A 17,673-nucleotide genomic window follows, 5' to 3' on the forward strand; every position below is an offset into this window, starting at 1 on the left:
ACGCCTTAGACCTCATATCTATAATGTGTTAAAGACTTTTTATTCATTTTTTTAATTTTATAGATCTCTTAAATTTTACATCGGAGATGCTTAATTTTGCCCACTTTATTAATTATTAAACCCCATCCCATTCCCTGATAATGGTGTAAATATTTTCTCAAATTTTAAGATATTTAAGGATGATGTTTCAATTTCGATAAATTAATAAATAATAATATATAATGATTAAAAAATGTTGGACGATGAACCGATCATCAAAATGAATCCCCTTCCAACTGAACAAATGATGCCAATTAAAAACAACTAAAGAGAAAACTTTCGCTATTTCCCAAATTAGTACTCTGCACGCAAATCATAGCTGAATCATTTTGTGCCGTACGCGTGGCATCATCAAGTTTTAGAAATGACCCCACCCAAATAAAGCGATGTCGCGAATTGAAATAGTAAGGGCAAAAAATTAAAAGGATTTTTTATTATTATCAACCAAAATATTTATATTAAAAAAGCTATTTTTATTTTAATAATACTCTTATTTTATTATTATTATAAACAGTTTGGTTATGAGATAAATAATTTTATTTTTAACAATTCGGTCAAAAGTCGTTATAAAATTATTATAACATTGATTAAAATAATTTTAACTTAATTAAAGTTTCTCTAATAATGTTAAAACTCTTAATTTTTTTTTTTAATTTATGTCATAAAAAATTACTTTATATTATAACATTCTTATTAAAGTTATTATAATAATATTACAATAAAAATGTTTTTAAACAAAAAAAAAGGATGAATGTTTTTTTTTTAAATATAGACTATATTTTTATGCTGATAGCGTGGCCATTTGTTATTGCCAAATAGAAATGCCGAGGGGTGAAGGTTGGGTGGCGATGGATTTGGGACGGTTCAGAAACCGCAAAATACCGAGGACAAGCATCCCGTGTTCGCTGACTGCTCAAGCAATCGTCGGACCCACATCCGAGAGGCCTACATCCATTTGTACCCGCACGGGATGACGAAATCCCAGGGGGGTTCCACAGATACGGCTTCGTCCCTTGATGGTATGTGGCTAGTATTATTTTCGAGTACATTTTGAAAGGGTAGCTTTACCGATGCAGAAGGAACGATAAATATACGGCCGTGAAGAATCGCAGGAGAGAGAAGCGAGAGGCGCCTGAGGCCTGAGCCGAACGTTCCCGAAGCAGTTGAGGAAGAAAAATGCTCATATGCTCTTCCTCCTCCCCGCCTCTCTTCCTGCCTCTCCCTTCTTCTTCATGCCGAACTCTCAAGGTGCGATTGCTTTTGTTCCTCAATGATCACTTCCTTGCATTTTGATTGCTCCTCAAATTGATTAAATGCTGGTGATTTTGCTTCCGCCGAACTTTAAGCTATCGTCGTGTTGTGATTATGATTCGTAGGTTTCTCTCGTCATTTCGCTTCGTCAGATGTTGTTAGATCCGAAGTTGGCCGTGCTTTTCCTCTGTTTCGTTGATTTGCCTCGATTTGCCATGCACATGTAGATTTTAGTCAATTTCCGGTACCAAAGGAGCTTCGAGTTTTCATCAGTCTTGAGGCGAGTTTATTATTGCTGAGTTTGTTATTTTTTTTTTGTCTTCTTTCTGTTTTTCTGATGTCTGAGTTTGTGGTAACGTGTGCTGTATGTTCTCGAGTTGCATGAATTGGAAATTCAGCTATGTCGACTCATTTGAGCGTATTGAACATCTATGTTTCCTAGGTAAGACTGAGTGTGTGTGATATAGGTTTTTCTGTCTGGGCCGACAATATTTTTTTTTCCTTCTCTAGATTCTACTTCTTAGAACAATGGAGTACTTTAGCCATTTGTTGCTAGAGCATTCAAATTTAGGGAATCATGAGTTCGCAGCACCGCAAAGTCCTTGGAGAAGCTCCTCTAATCTGCTGATGTATAATTCACTTCAAATGCTCCTAGTTATTCTCACTCCTATATTCGCACTGATGATCCTTGTGCATGTTTATTTCTCGTTGTCAAACTTCCCCTGTTTTTTTTTAAAAACTATTTTCTATTTTAAGATCAGGAACATGGAAATTATAGCGTGAACTTAAGCATCCTGAGGTTTCACGTGGGTTAACTAGTACAAAGGGAATGAACTGTCTCTTGCTTTAGGCAATACAGAAACATCAATTCCCGTCTCTTCACCATTACTCATGTATTAAGAGTTCTGTCTATATAAGCATGAATTAGCTCACTAACCAAGATCGCACAATTTTTTTTACTATCGGACTTGGCATTTCTAGCTTTAGAGCCAAAAATGACTACAGAATATTTGTTCTTTAATCTCAAGCATTTATGACTTTTGTTCTTTCTGCATGTTGGCTAAGCTCCTTCTCAAGATTAAAATTTAAAATACTTGTCACTCATTATGTACCTCTGCTACATCCAGAACAGTATTTGAGAAACATGTCTTCTTCCGCATCTCTTGTAGCAATGAATCTTTTATGTTCTTTGATGATCTAATTGTTCTCTTACTCTTTTTATCAATAAATATTTGGGTTTGCAAATATACAGAAAAATCTACTGGGAATGGTAACAATTGTAGTTGACTGCTTATGACAATTAATTAATTGGATTAATTAAAATTCTAGATTACTTGTGTCACATATAGGATGTAACTGATTTATACATACATGATCTGGTTGTTAGGAAAAATGGTATCCAAAAAGTTTATGCAAGATATGCCCATGGCTTCTATCTAGAGCTAAATCTTATTGAGGTCTTGTATATAAATTAGCCCATTTAACATAATAAACTGATAGGCAATCTGAGATTAATTTGGTGGAGTTCAAGGTTTTAAAATGTTTTAGATTGCTTATTGACTATTTCTTGAAAAATGTTATTGATCATTTGAAGAATCTCAATGTTCAATAAATTTTGACTCTTCATGTCTTCCTCTAAATAATCCTATTGTAACAGGTCGCAATTTGTCATGGTTGTGCAAGACGCCGATCAGCATTAGTGGTGAATGTGTCTGCAAGTTTTGCTGGTAGATTACCTTTCTTTTATCAGCAAAGATGGTACATGAACAACAAGGTGACGACTACTTGAATCACGATAACAACCAAATAGGCTGGAATATTTGCTAACAGTCTATTTGAACATATAACTGACTATAAGGTGGAAACTACTGAAATTATTGTTTACTTTCTTTGGGCTTTCCAACAAGGCTGAACGACATTTTGCAATATCATCTGTTGTGAAAGAAAACCAAACTATGACGACTAGCACTGAAGATGTTCAACTTGGAATTTTTGAAATTGATCCATCATTGGAAAAATTCAAAGACCATTTCAGTTATAGGACAAAGAAATATGTAGAAACTGAATCAATGATAAAAAAATATGAAGGAAGCCTTGAAGCATTTGCTCAAGGTAAGCTTTCCATGATTAAGCATATGTTGTTAACAGTTTTACTTATTGCTTGATATGCACAATTTGTCCTTTATATTTTCTCGTCTTTCCAAGGCTACCTCAAGTTTGGATTCAACAGAGAACAAGATAGTATTGTCTACCGTGAATGGGCTCCAGCTGCACAGTGAGTCTTCGAGCTTTTCTCTTTAATGCCATCTTGAATAACTGAAGATTCTTCATTTATTGCACTTCTTGAAGTGCATTTTTGATGGAGAATTTGAGTATAACTAAAGAAGAAGTATCCTGGTTGGAAAACAATTTGCCCTTGATTTATGTATTCAATAATAGCCTAGGCACATCACTTTTTCTTTTTGGAAGTGGGTAGTGAACCTAATCTCTGTTCAGCAATGGAGAGTTTAATTATTCGAATTAGTGTTTCACACGTTATTGGCTATGCTATCTCCACCTTTCTTGTGTGTCATTCTAGTTGTGGACCACTTTCTCCCTGGCACCTGATTACCAAGTTGTGTTGTCTGTGTGATAATGCTGAAGTGTTCAGCAAGAAAAATTAGAAGAAACCAAGGGTATCAAGTTTGTTCAATACATGATAAGGATATGGCTCCTAATTCAGCACAATGTGTAGAAAATAATCAAATCTTTCCTTTTTGGAGAGTCAATCAAATCATTGGGGAAAAAAAGGATATAATCAATTAGATTGATTTGATTGAGAATAAATGTTTTTGGTAGAATAGTTTTTTCTTTCTTTAATCATTGGGGAATAGTTTTGAGAATAAATGTTTTTGATTCGCAAATCGTTACACGTTAATGTACGTGATTCGGAGATTAGGGCTCCTACTTCATGGCTGTCCGTAAGGTGGACGATCCCTATCCGTTGGTAGATTAGCCCCCGGTAAACTCCAGCTATCTCAAATCTCCTTGTGGGTGGAGAAACCTCACCACAACTCTTACCAAGACCTCTTGGAACATAATGAACACTTGAGACTTTGGTGACTACTAATTAGACTTTAACCAAGTTTAATTTCGTCACAAGCTCTATTTTATAGAGTTTGGGGAAGAAACAACCTTGTTGTTTTATTGTTACCAGTCGATTGGTCCTTGCACCAGTCGATTAGTGCCAACCCAACGGTACTCCACAAAAGTTGCGATTCTGTGAACGACTCTTTTCTAGTCGACTGCTACAGTGCACTAGTCGACTGCTACAGTGCACTAGTCGATTGCTATAGTAATCTCCAGGATTTTACCTTGAGTACAATCTTTCATGTACTCGTACCCTCACGACTCACTTGACCCTTCCTTGTAGCTTTGATCTCTTGTTTTCAAGTCTTTTTCCTTTGGCTCTCGTCCCTCGGATGCATTCAAGCCCGCGGCTTGTCCCAATGCAATCCTTCATGTATGCCTTGAAGTGTGCTTCTCTAGACTCTTGTCCTTGCTGCCTTATCCATGATCCCTCGGATGCTCCATCCTTCACTGGACTCGAAGCCATCAAGCTGAGTCATATGTGTATCTTGCAAATTTGCACATTCACATATACATATCAAATAACAAGGGTAAACCTAATTTAAACCCTTTACCCCAAACATCAAAACACATGGTCACACCGGACCGTCGGGATTGCTCCAACATGAACGGCCATAATATTTGCAATGGGCACAGTTAGTAAAGATAGTTATTCGTGGCAGAGGGATGTTGGGTTATCTTACGGGTGACTCTTCTTAGCCCCATCAAGTATCTCTAGTTCAAGACAGCTAAGGAGGTGTGGGGCGCGGCTCGGAAGATGTATTCTGATCTCGGCAGTATTTCTCAGATTTTTTAGTTACAATCAAAGTTGAAAGATTTGAACAAGGTTCAAATTTGGTGACACAATACTTCTCTAATATTCAAGATCTTTGGTAAGAACTTGATCTATTGTTTGAAAAAGATTTGTGCATTGACTATAGTGTCAAAATTCACCGCAATATTGAAAAGGAGCATGTGTTTGATTTTTTGGTGGGTCTTAATCATAATTTGGATGGGATACGTGGTTGTATTGTTGCACATGACCCATTTCTCTTGAAGAAGCCTTCACGGAAGTCAGCCAGGAAGAAGCTTGTCGCAAGACTATGCTTATTGATGAGGTTATTACATCACACATTTCAGCTTTGGTTTGCATAAAATTCCATACCAAATCAATATTAAAATAAATGTCTTTGGTGTGAACATGGCAACCAGCTAAGCCACTCCAAGGATAAATATTGGGAAATATATGGGAAACCATCAAACTGGCAATCACGGAAAAAAAAATGAAGGTCGTGGATTTCAAACTCAATCGAGCCAAGAAAACCTGTTGTCTCCGGATCCTGCTCCCTTCACCAAAGAACAGATTGAACAATATTATAAATTCTTCAACTAAATGACCCTCATTGATTCTGGGCCTCTGCCATATGACAGGTGACTTGAATTTTTTTCCCTCCTATTATCACTATTAGGATTGTTGATGGATTATTAAGCATAGGTGATATTCGATTATCTTAGCATATCATTCTAAAATATGTTTTTCATTTACTTGCTCTAAAATGCAATCTAATTTTTGTCAGAAAAGTCACCCTTGATAATCATTGTTTTGCTAAATTCTTAGCTTTGTCGTGTCATTTTTTGGACCTACTATGAGGGAAGATGATTGACAATGCTAGAATTCATGAAGGTCTTTATTACTTCGAGGGATAAAAAGAGTCAATCTTTGGCGTCTTGTGTTGTTTTTTTTTTCTGATTTTAGTGATAGGGAAATAATGTCTTGGCACGCTCGTCTTGGTTATCCTTGTTTTGGTTACTTGAAATGTTTGTTTCCATCATTGTTTACTAATAATATACTTTATCTTTTAATTGTCAAGTGTGTCAACTAGCCAAGAATACCCGCATCCATTTCTCTCCCAAACGATATAAACCATCTGCTCTATTTTCATTAATTCATAGTGATATATGGGGTGCTTTACAAATTCATACCTCTCGTGGGAAAAGATGATTTATCTCTTTTATTGATGATCATACATGGATTACTTGGGTTTACCTTCTTAAAGACAACTATGAAACTAGTAACATCTTCAAAGCTTTCCACAAAATGATCCGGACTCAATTCCAAACAAATATCCAAATTCTTCTAACTGATAATAGCAAAGAATATTTTAATGTCATTTTAGGTGACTATTTAGTAGAAAATGGAATTGTTCAACAAAGCTCTTGTGTCGATAATTCACAACAAAATGGAGTTTATGAACGTAAAAAACGTCATTTGCTGGAGGTTACTCGTGCCCTTGTGTTTACCATGCATGTTCCAGAATATTTATGAGGCGATGCAATCCTCACTGTTGCGTATCTTATCAATCGTCTCCCTAATCGTTCCATAAACTTTGCCACACCTTTGCTTTTTTCACCCAAACATAGCCACAAAATTTTCAGCTTTAATAATCTACCTTTGAAGACATTTGAATATAGAGCCTTTGTGCTTATCCATGCCCATAAGCGCAACAAACATGACCCTCGAGCTCTTAAAATTGTCTTTGTTGGGTAGGTATTCTTCTACTCAAAAAGGTTATCGATATAATTCTCCACATACAAAGAAGACATATGTTACTTGCAATATCACCTTTTTTTGAAGGTACCCCATATTTCTCGCAAGAGGGAAAGGATGATGAAATTTTGAAGTTGGTGGAAGAGGAGAACCAGAGTGTGCCACAGCCTAGTTGTGTCACACCATGACCATAGTGATTTCCAGAGCTTGACACGGCCTGGCCGTGTCACACCACACGGTTGTGGTGATCTCCAGAACCCGACACAACCTCGTTGTGTCACACCACACGTTGTGATCTCCAAAGCTGACATGGCTTGGTCGTGTCACACCATATGAGCGTGGTGACAGCTGTGGCGGCCATGGAATGCCCTCAAATGATGATGAAGATACCCTTCCTATCCTTTGTGTTAATTTGGACACCACATCTCCCTTCATGTCTGATTGTATCCAAGTCGGTCTGCAAATTAGTGAAACAGGGGGAGTATCGAGTTAAAATCCAAATAATCCTAGTTTATTCAAGGAGAAAAATTTCTCAAGCTTATGAAGAAATTGTGAATTTTATCCACTGCCAAGAAGATGAACTGATGGTAGAATTCTCTAACAAGTCGGGTACATTTCGTGATCTTGATGTATCAATTGCATTCAAAAAGGGTGTCTGATCCCATATCAAATATCCCATTTCAAACTTTATCTCTTTTTCAAATTTGTCCTCCACATTTCATGCTTTCTCTTCAAAGTTGTCTAGTGAATTGATTCCCTGGTCGGCCATCGAGGCATTAGCTATTCCTTAATGGAAGATTGCATTTCTTGAAGAAATGCATGCTCTCAAACAAAATAATACATGGGATTTGGTAAAATTACCACAAGGAAAAAGTGTCATTGATTGCAAATGAATTTTCACATTAAGTACAAGGTTGATGGTTCAATTGAAAGAAACAAGACTCGTCTAGTGGCTAGAGGCTTTACTCAAACCTATGAGATTGAGACTTTTGCTCCTGTTGCCAAACTTAATACGGTCAGAATTCTTTTATTATTTGTGGTTAATCTAGATTGGCCCTTACATCAACTTGATATAAAAAATATTTTTCTCAAGAGAGCTTGAAGAGGAGGTTTATATGAATCAGTCTCCAGAAGAAAATTTGGTTAGTAAAATTGTATGCAAGCTCAACAAATCTCTCTATAGTTTAAAACAGTCGCCTCGTGCCTGGTTCGATCTATTCTCCATGGTAATCAAGAACTTTGGATATATTCAAGGACAAGCAGATCATACACTATTTGTCAAAGCACTATGATAAAGGAAAGATCACCATTCTTTATCATCACTGGAAATGACAATAAAGAATTGGAAGAAATCAAGAAAATGTTGGCACAAGAATTTGAAGTCAAAGATCTTGAAACACTAAGATATATTTTGGGAATGGAGATTGCTCGAAATAAAAAAGGGTATTTCAGCGTCAAAGGAACTACACTTTAGATCTGTTGAAGAAAATTGGTATGTTGGGATGTAAGCCAAGTAACACGCCAATTGAGTTAGGGAATAAGAGAAAAATATTTGAAGAAATCCCAGTCGACAAAGATAGTTATTAGCGACATGTTGGAAAACTCATCTATCTCTTACATACATGCCTAAATGTTGCCTTTGTTAGCCTAGTAAGTCAATATATGCACTCATCTGAATGCAGTATACAAAATCTTGAGATATATAAAACAATCTCATGGGAATGGCCTGTTCTTTGCAAAAACTGAGGATAGAAGAGTGTGCATACATTGATGTAAATTGGGCAGGATTAATTGATGATAGAAAGTCAACATCTGATTATTGCATGATAGTATTGGGGAATTTAATGATATGGCGTAGCAAAAAATAATCTGTGGTTGCAAGAAGTATTGATAAAGCGGAATACAGAGCTATGCCTTATGGAATTTGTGAATTCATCTGGATCAAAAGAGTGATGCAAGACTTAAAAATTCAGTTTGAAGATAGTATGCTACTTCATTGTGATAATAAGTCAGCCATTAGTATAGCTCACAACTCAGTTCATCACGATCAGAGTAAACATGTAGAGGTTGATTGTCATTTTATCAAAGAAAAGGTGGATGAAGGCATTATCAGTATTGAGTAGATTTCTACATCTCTCCAACTAACCGATCTTCTTACAAAAGGATTATCTGAACAAGCTCATAAGTTTCTTGAAGGCAAGCTTGGTCTCATCAATATCTACAACCAAGTTTGAGGGGGAGTGTAGGAAATAATCAAATCTTTCCTTTTCGGATAGTTAATCAAATCATTTGTGAAAAAGGATATAATCAATTAGATTGAGAATAATTTATTTTTGGTAGAATAGTTTTTTCTTTCTGTAATTATTTTTTCCCTTTTTTTATTATTAATTCTCATTATATAAAAGTGTATCCGTTGTTCATGAATAATATGTGTGAGAAGGTGATTATTTCTCTGGTTGAGTATCTGGATGCATGGGTAGAACAGTCACTTTGAACTTGAAATAGATAGAATTTTGGCTTCAAACAAGACTGAGAAAATTGATCCTGTCATTCAACTAACTTGCGCACTGCACAAACAAAAAGTTGATAATTGCTTTTTCTTTAATTTTTTTCTGATCCAGAGAAGCACAAGTTATTGGAGATTTTAATGGTTGGGATGGGTCCAACCACAAAATGGAAAGAAACGAATTTGGGATATGGACAATTAGAATTCCAGACTCTGGAGGCATCCCATCCATTCCACACAATTCCAGAATCAAATTTCGGTTCAAACATGGCAATGGGGTTTGGGTTGACAGGATTCCAGCATGGATTAGATTTGCTACTCTTGACCCTACTAGGTTTGCTGCTCCTTATGATGGGGTTTATTGGGATCCACCACCTTCAGAAAGGTCAGAAATATTTGCCCAAAAGGATTCTGGTCACCTTTCTCTTGACTTTCTATGTACTTTGCAGGTATGTATTCAAGCATCCTCGACCTCCAAAACCTGCTGCTCCAAGGATCTACGAAGCTCATGTTGGGATGAGTGGCCCTGAACCACGTGTAAGCACTTACAGGGAATTTGCGGATAATGCCTTACCTCGTATTCGAGCAAATAATTATAACATGGTTCAGTTAATGGCTATCATGGAACACTCTTACTATGGATCTTTTGGTTACCATGTTACCAACTTTTTTGCTGTAAGTAGTAGATCTGGGACACCAGAGGATCTCAAGTATCTTATAGACAAAGCCCATGGTTTAGGAATACGAGTTCTGATGGATGTCGTTCACAGCCATGCTAGCAACAATGTCACAGATGGTCTTAATGGGTTTGATGTTGGACAAAGCACTCAAGAATCATACTTCCATACTGGAGAAAGGGGTTATCATAAGCTATGGGATAGCCGATTATTTAACTATGCTAATTGGGAAGTTCTACGCTTTCTTTTATCAAACTTAAGATGGTGGTTGGATGAGTTCAGGTTTGATGGCTTCCGATTTGATGGTGTGACTTCAATGCTCTACCATCATCATGGAATTAACATGGCATTCACTGGAAACTACAGTGAGTATTTCAGTGAGGCTACCGATGTGGATGCGGTTGTTTACATGATGCTTGCAAACCGCTTGGTGCACAAGGTTTTGCCAGATGCCACTATTGTTGCCGAAGATGTTTCTGGTATGCCAGCTCTATGTCTACCGGTCTACGAAGGTGGAGTAGGTTTTGACTATCGTTTGGCCATGGCAATCCCTGACAAGTGGATCGATTACTTGAAGAATAAAATAGATATTAAATGGTCAATGAAAGACATTGCTTGGAGCTTAACAAACAGGCGATATACTGAAAAGTGCATAGCATATGCAGAGAGTCATGATCAGGTAAATCTTAAGTACTAAAGAAGTTTATTTATATGTTGTTATTGTTTGTATGAGTATGACACTTGGAACTGTTTTTGGCCTATGGCAAGTGAGAAAATACTTCTAAATAAAAAAAAATGTTTATGTATTGCAGTCCCCTTCCTTTTTTAACATCTGCAGGTTGAATAAAGAAGCCCAGATGACTAAATCACACCCTTCCCCCTTATGAAGCTAACAAATTCATGCAAAAAGGAAAGACATTCTGTACCAAAAAGTTCATCTCAGCACACACAAAGGGGGAAAAAAAATCTATAGCAATGGTTTTATATAGTAAAATGAACAAAGATGAAATAAATGCATGAACAGTCCAATCTTCAATAGGAAAATGTTATCTCATGGATCTACCAGATCTTAATTTGATTGTGGCTGTTATTTAGTCATTTTATATTGCCATTACATTGCAGGCATAGTGGACGCTTGTCTTTGCCAGTGTACATGCCTAGGCAATGATGAAGCCCCATACACTAAATACTTTCTCCGATCTATGGTATCTAAGCTTGGTGATACTGAAACATGATCTAAACTGAAATTTGTCACTTTGTTGAATGTCATAACGACACTGTGTCTTGTGCTTACAGTTGACACTATGAACTGACATCCTTTACTCAATTTTATGTTGCATCTAGACAGCAAAATTTACAGAATTTAAGGCCTTTAAGATACTAGAGTCTTGACAAACATTTGGACAGAGTAATTCAGATAAATAACTTTCAGCCTATAGTCTCTATTACTTGATGTCTTTGGTGACACTCATTCATATGTTGGCATGAATTGCCCTGGTAAGGGTATGTTATGTCTGACAGTTAGATTACATTGACTGTATGTTGTCACTTGATAATTTGTTGCATTTGACCCTTACGCGCTATACTTGTGTCCCATATTCATACCAAGACTAGCATATCCTTCAAGCGAGGTATGGCCATTTAATAGCTTGAACAGATTTGAATATGAACTAGTGATTCACTAGCATGTTTTATGAAAATCCTTATGATATTCTTCTTGCTCATTTTTAGGCCATTGTGGGGGACAAAACAATTTCCTTCCTTCTAATGGACAAGGAGATGTATTCAGGCATGTCCAATTTGAAACCTGCTTCGCCTCTCATTGATCGAGGAATTTCACTACACAAGGTTTGTTTTGAAGCTTGGAACTATATCTCTCATGCACATAAAGGACATTTCTATGTCCTTGTTATGATGTTCCTTGTACATCGTTCACTGTTAGTAGAATAATTTCTAAGGCAGTTAGTGTAGTTCTTGTTTTTCTTTATGTCCATTACTTGTCATACCCCTATGAAAACATGCAGATGATTCACTTCATAACTATGGCGCTGGGTGGTGAAGGCTACCTAAATTTCATGGGAAATGAGGTAATAGATCATGATTCTTTATGGTTCTATCATTGAAATTCTGGACAGCATGAAAGTACCATAACTGAACAATATATTGTGAAAGAGAATGATCAAACGATTGCTTGACATATTCTCAACATTCACATATGCCGTCATTATTGAACATACAAAGATTACTAAACCAACATAAGAGAAGACTACCTAGAGATTTTTAAGGAAAAGGCCTTTTTCCTTCAAAATTTTACATTTTTGATGCCAAAGGAAATATTGACTGACATCAATCAGATTAGCAATGGAGTGATTTTTCTTTGTAAATGGTACGTAATACACAAAGTGCGATATGTTTCACTTATTAGAGTGGACACTGACACTCCTTTCTGCACTTGATTGATTGTGACATTGGCTGATTATATATATATATATATATATATATATATATAACATCTTAGGCTAATGAATTTAGGCTTATCAGTGATAAGATGGTCACAAAAATTGGAATCAATGGTCCAATCATCTTGAAAGATAATGGAAGACAAGCTTTTCATCATTGCAGTATTTTCAGTCATGAAGCAATTCTAAATGATAAAAATATCAAATTTAGTAACATTAATTTTGGTTTTAAAGATTTTATATAATGTTCTTTTTTACTTTGAAATTCAATTTGATTGGCTTCAGATGCAATTCTAAATAAAGAGGCAGAAATGTTTGTATCCACTAAAATTTATGTCATGTATTTTTTTAGTGCAAACTGTCTGATGAATCTTTACTTTGCTCCCATGGACAAAAGTTATGTCCTGTTTTTGATTTCTAATATTTTTTATTTGTTTATGTAATTGTTTCTTAATTATTACAAATGTGACATTATCAATATTTAGTTCATGATAGTTTATAATCCTTTACTTTACGGCATCATCTAAATCTGATAGGATTTTGTAGTTTGGCCATCCGGAATGGATTGACTTCCCAAGGGAAGGCAATGGTTGGAGCTATGATAAGTGTAGACGCCAGTGGAACCTTGTGGACACTGATCACCTAAGATACAAGGTTTTTGAACAACTTATTTATCATCTAAGCTACTTTATTGTCTACATTTTACTGTGATTCTAGTAATCTTCTTCGTGAAACCATCCATTATGAATATGCCTTTTATTCATGTGCATAGCAATATTTTTTAGGGGCATGTTATACTCTTTAATTTTCTATCATTATCATGAAGCGTCTTACTGAAACTGTACAAATTCCTTTAACTTCATTCATTATATGGTTTTTCATTATAGAGATAATTTATTATTCACTTCTCATTCCCTAAAGCTATTAGTTTCCACTTTCATTTATCTATATGCACCAAAGAAATTTCCATAGTATTTCTTGGAAATAATAAACCACTTAAAAATAATGGATTGCTTCTACATTGACATTTAGATTCCTCTTCATAAATTTTGCATGAATTGTTAAAATGGAAATATTATTATATATTTATGTGTCTTTAACGTCTTCTACTTGTGTTTCTTTTGATTTGTTACTCTCAGATAGTTGACCAAATATATATTATGTTTTGACATCAAAACAGCACATGAATGCCTTTGATAGAGCAATGAATTTGCTTGATGATAGATTTCACTTCCTTGCATCAACAAAGCAGATTGTGAGTAGCACATCTGAAGAAGATAAGGTCAGTATGGCTTTTATTGATTTTTTTCCTGTATTACTCTCTTAATCCTCTAGGATTCAACCTTTGCATGAAAAGTCGCATTTAGGATTTCATTTGTTCTGTCAAATGTTGAATTCAATCTTATACACTCTTTCCAGTGTTGTATGTCCAACTTTTATGACATAAAGACTCTTTTCTTGGTTATTCTAGCTAAATTTGGAGAGTCATTAACTTGCCATGCCCAAGAATAAGATTTTCAGATGTGCTCACATCTAATTCAAATGTTTGTGGCGTTGACACTAGTATCAATCTATAAGCTTAATCACCCTTGATAAAATTGGTAATTATCTATAAGATTAATTACCTTGGATAAAATTAATTACCACATCCTTGAAAATGACAAATCTTTAGAAAAATCAATTGTGGCTAAGCAATTTGATTTGACAAGGTTTAATGTACTGAATTTTTCCTCTTAGCCCAAGATACTATGTATCTCAGCATGTAGTCTGTGACTCAGGTGTTGATTAGTACATAAATAAGTATTATTTGTGGTCTCATACCTTGTTGGGATGGATATGTGGTACTTTCCAATATGCAGATAGGGTAATTGGGGTAATCTACCCGTCTGACTAAGTTTCAGAGTTGGTGTTTTCCAATGAAACTGTATTCTGATAGTTCTTCCAGATTTGTTTGCCTATCCAAAGGTTTTGAAGATTTTTATATGTTTCTAATTATTCATTTTTATCCGTATCACTTCCCAAACCTTTGAAACCTAAGCATCTCAATTTACCATTCTCTGGATTTTATTTCAACTCCAAACTAGTGAAGAAGCAGGTTCTTTTGAATCTTATGATTTAGTGGAGCTGCATTAAGGAAAAGCTAAATACTAAACTTCCTATTTCTTATTACAAGTTAATGATGAATGGATTTTTATAATATGTTCGGTCGAGGTAAGGAAAGGGAATGGAATGAATTATTCCTTGTGATTCGTTCAATCTTTCGATGCACTCTAGTGGGATGGTGAGTTCATTCCATCTGTGCTATGGTCTAAGAGCTTGAATTGGGTAATCACTGCTACAAAACACAATATTACCTATCAATTTTAAGGTTTAAATGGGAATACAATAAATAATTCCACATATCATTTCGTTAATTAATGGAACCAAATATCTGAATTGAATAGATCATTCCACATGTCATTACATTCTCATTCGTATTACCATTCCAGTATGTTCCATTTCCTTTAACCAAGCATAACCTATATATAATCACAACTATTCAATTATTAAATTCATGATTCTTGATAACTTGAGAAACCTGTACTTGTAAAACAGTTGTGAATAAGAGTTGAGCTATATTCAGCTCATCTTAAAGAGAAAAATAGTAATTTTTTTTTCTTGATAGGCATGCCACTCTTATTTGAAAATTAGAATTTATTTATATTTGCTTGTCTTGGTAGTAAGATGTGAATTCTAATTAAGGTAATTAAAAATGATTTAAGATGTTTCAATCTTACCAGTGATACATCCTTCATCAAATTTGATTGAAAACAAAATTCGTGTTGGCTTAAAACTCACAGGGATTTTTGATGTTTTGTATTGATCATCTAATTACACTCCTGGGCCAAATGCTAATTATTTTTTCATGGTCCTTAAACAATTAACCTCAAAATGTAATATGTTTATATGTTTTTAGCTACTAGCCTAAAGTACACACATAAATTACACTCAGGTTGTATCCAAAAATGAAATTGACCTGTTGATCATTCCTTATTGTTCTTGTGTTTTCATTTAAATCAAGTTTATACTAAAAGACCTGTTGATGAGACTGGTCAATCGCTTCTTCTCAACAATTTTACAGTTTGAAACTACGCAGTTGTTTATCCATGTTAGGTTATCGTTTTTGAGCGTGGAGATTTGGTTTTTGTGTTCAATTTCCATCCAGAGAACACCTATAGCGGGTAACTGTCTCATTAACATGATAAGTTTTGTTGAGATATGGACCAGTACTAGTCTTTTCTTGCTTTGCAGATATAAGGTTGGCTGTGATTTGCCGGGGAAATACAGGGTCGCACTCGATAGTGATGCTCCGGAATTTGGCGGACATGGACAAGTAAGATGCCATGTTCATAAGTGATATTGTTACACAAGCTACATTTACTCCCTGAGTTGTAGTTGTTCTGGAACAGCTAGTCATGCCATTGCATGTGGGACATTCACTTTTCACAGTGACAATAGTAGTCTAAAATTAGTATCTGCGAATATCTTCAAGCCAAAGATCTGAGCTTAAACTAATCTTTGTACAAACTTGCTTTGCCCCTCTTTGCAGGTTGGCCATGATGTAGACCATTTTACAACTCCTGAAGGAATTCCAGGAGTCCCCGAAACAAACTTCAACAACCGTCCCAACTCGTTCCAAATCCTATCCCCTGCCCGCACTTGCACGGTACAGTAGCCTCAATTTGAGGCTTGGTTCTCTTACTGCAAAGTAATTTTGCTATACCCTTCTCTTCATGCCTTCTGTTCATGTCAGGTTTATTACAAAGTTGATGAAACTGCTGAGCAACCCGGTGAAGAAACAGCCATAACTGAAACAACGGTGTCAGGGATTCTGGATCAATCCGAAGCTTATGAAACCACTGAAATCCTCCTAGGTGAAGAAACAACTGAAATAGCAACGTTGGCCCTGGATGATTCGAAGATTGATGAGACTGCTGAATTGTCGAGTGACAACAGACCAACAGAGGATTCTCTTGATCAAGCTCCTTTAGAAGATCGTTCAGGTGAAATTAGAGATTGAGCATCAAACAGACAAGGAAAACTCTCTTCCTAATTATCTTGGTTGAAAAAGAAAAATGCTCTGTTAAAGGACATTTAACATATGAAAAAAAATATGGGTAAATGTACATAGATCTATTAGAGATGGCCTGTTTTTTAAGGCCGTGGTTGACAGGAGGAGAAAAGTGAGAAAGAAAGAAAATCCTTCATTTTGGGGGAATCATCGAGGGAAATGAAAAACTTCTAAATTTAAGTCTCCCTGTTTGAAATTGCTTAATTAAAACTCCTCTCATCTATTGTATAAAATATTGTTTGTCCTTTCATCAAAATGTTTTATATTAAAATGATGTTACTAATGCATTTTAACATGCATGACCACAATTGCCAAATGATATCGAATTGCTTCGAAAACACTAGAGAGATAATATTTCATTTTATAATTATTATGCTAAAATTAAATCATTTAAACAGGTCGAACCGCTCAAAACTCAATTTTCAAGGCTCATGCCCGAGGAAGATTGAGGTAAACTTGCGCCGGTTAACAGCTTAGAAAACTGTACCAGATTGCTTACCTGCGCTGTTATCGGTGCTCAGATGGGCCCCTGAGTAAAGCAGGGTCATAGGTGGAAGGTGAAGAATGAGAGAGGTCGCGAGAGCCGATCTGCTACTTCGCCTATTTCTCTTTCCCTCGTAAAAAGGGTGAGGCCCTCTGGGTCCGGCCTCACATATATCCAGAAGAGATAAATTATAATTAAACTGAGCAAGAACAGTGAGTGGAGCGAGTGGAATTTAAGACGTAACAGATCAAGATTTTATGTCCGTGTGCAACTGATGACCTTATTCCTGAACCTCCGTTGCAAGCGTAGACAAGCTGATCCAGCCCGTGGGGGTGCAAAAAGGGTGAGAAGTGAGAAGTGAGAAGTGAGAACGAGAGAGAGAGAGGATGGAAGCTTTCCTCCGGCTTCGTGCTGATCTTTACCGGTGTTCATGGCGTCGGTGCCTCCTCGGACACCAATTCCTTATGGTCTCTACCATTCGAGGTGCGAC

The 17,673-nt window shown here is 36.0% G+C and overlaps 1 protein-coding gene across 3 annotated transcripts; it reads left to right on the forward strand.

The window, feature by feature from the left end:
• Positions 1 to 1,128: 1,128 nt before the first annotated feature.
• On the forward strand, positions 1,129 to 16,970 carry LOC121967912 (1,4-alpha-glucan-branching enzyme, chloroplastic/amyloplastic-like). 3 transcript variants are annotated; one of them, XM_042518437.1, is made up of 15 exons: positions 1,151 to 1,287; positions 1,416 to 1,570; positions 2,948 to 3,064; positions 3,198 to 3,402; positions 3,496 to 3,565; positions 9,568 to 9,837; positions 9,902 to 10,808; positions 11,861 to 11,977; positions 12,154 to 12,216; positions 13,135 to 13,242; positions 13,769 to 13,870; positions 15,742 to 15,809; positions 15,880 to 15,961; positions 16,178 to 16,294; positions 16,382 to 16,970. In XM_042518437.1, exons 3-15 carry the CDS (start codon positions 3,053 to 3,055, stop codon positions 16,646 to 16,648), a joined length of 2,388 nt encoding a protein of 795 aa, XP_042374371.1. In that variant the 5' UTR covers positions 1,151 to 1,287; positions 1,416 to 1,570; positions 2,948 to 3,052; the 3' UTR covers positions 16,649 to 16,970. The 3 variants fall into 3 exon arrangements, with proteins under 3 accessions (XP_042374370.1, XP_042374371.1, XP_042374372.1); XM_042518436.1 differs by lacking the exon at positions 1,416 to 1,570 and having other exon boundaries at positions 1,129 to 1,287; XM_042518438.1 differs by lacking the exons at positions 1,151 to 1,287; positions 1,416 to 1,570; positions 2,948 to 3,064; positions 3,198 to 3,402; positions 3,496 to 3,565 and adding exons at positions 4,943 to 5,516; positions 5,611 to 5,829.
• The last annotated feature ends 703 nt before the right edge of the window (positions 16,971 to 17,673 follow it).

This window comes from Zingiber officinale, chromosome 3B (genome assembly GCF_018446385.1).
Source record: "Zingiber officinale cultivar Zhangliang chromosome 3B, Zo_v1.1, whole genome shotgun sequence".
Taxonomy (NCBI): Eukaryota; Viridiplantae; Streptophyta; class Magnoliopsida; order Zingiberales; family Zingiberaceae; genus Zingiber; species Zingiber officinale.

Coding starts and splice junctions, on each gene's coding strand:
- LOC121967912 (XM_042518436.1), top strand. CDS start 1,216: ATGCTCATATGCTCTTCCTCCTCCCCGCCTCTCTTCCTGCCTCTCCCT. Junction 12,217..13,134: donor TAAATTTCATGGGAAATGAG/GTAATAGATCAT, acceptor AGGATTTTGTAG/TTTGGCCATCCGGAATGGAT. Junction 13,871..15,741: donor GCACATCTGAAGAAGATAAG/GTCAGTATGGCT, acceptor TATCCATGTTAG/GTTATCGTTTTTGAGCGTGG.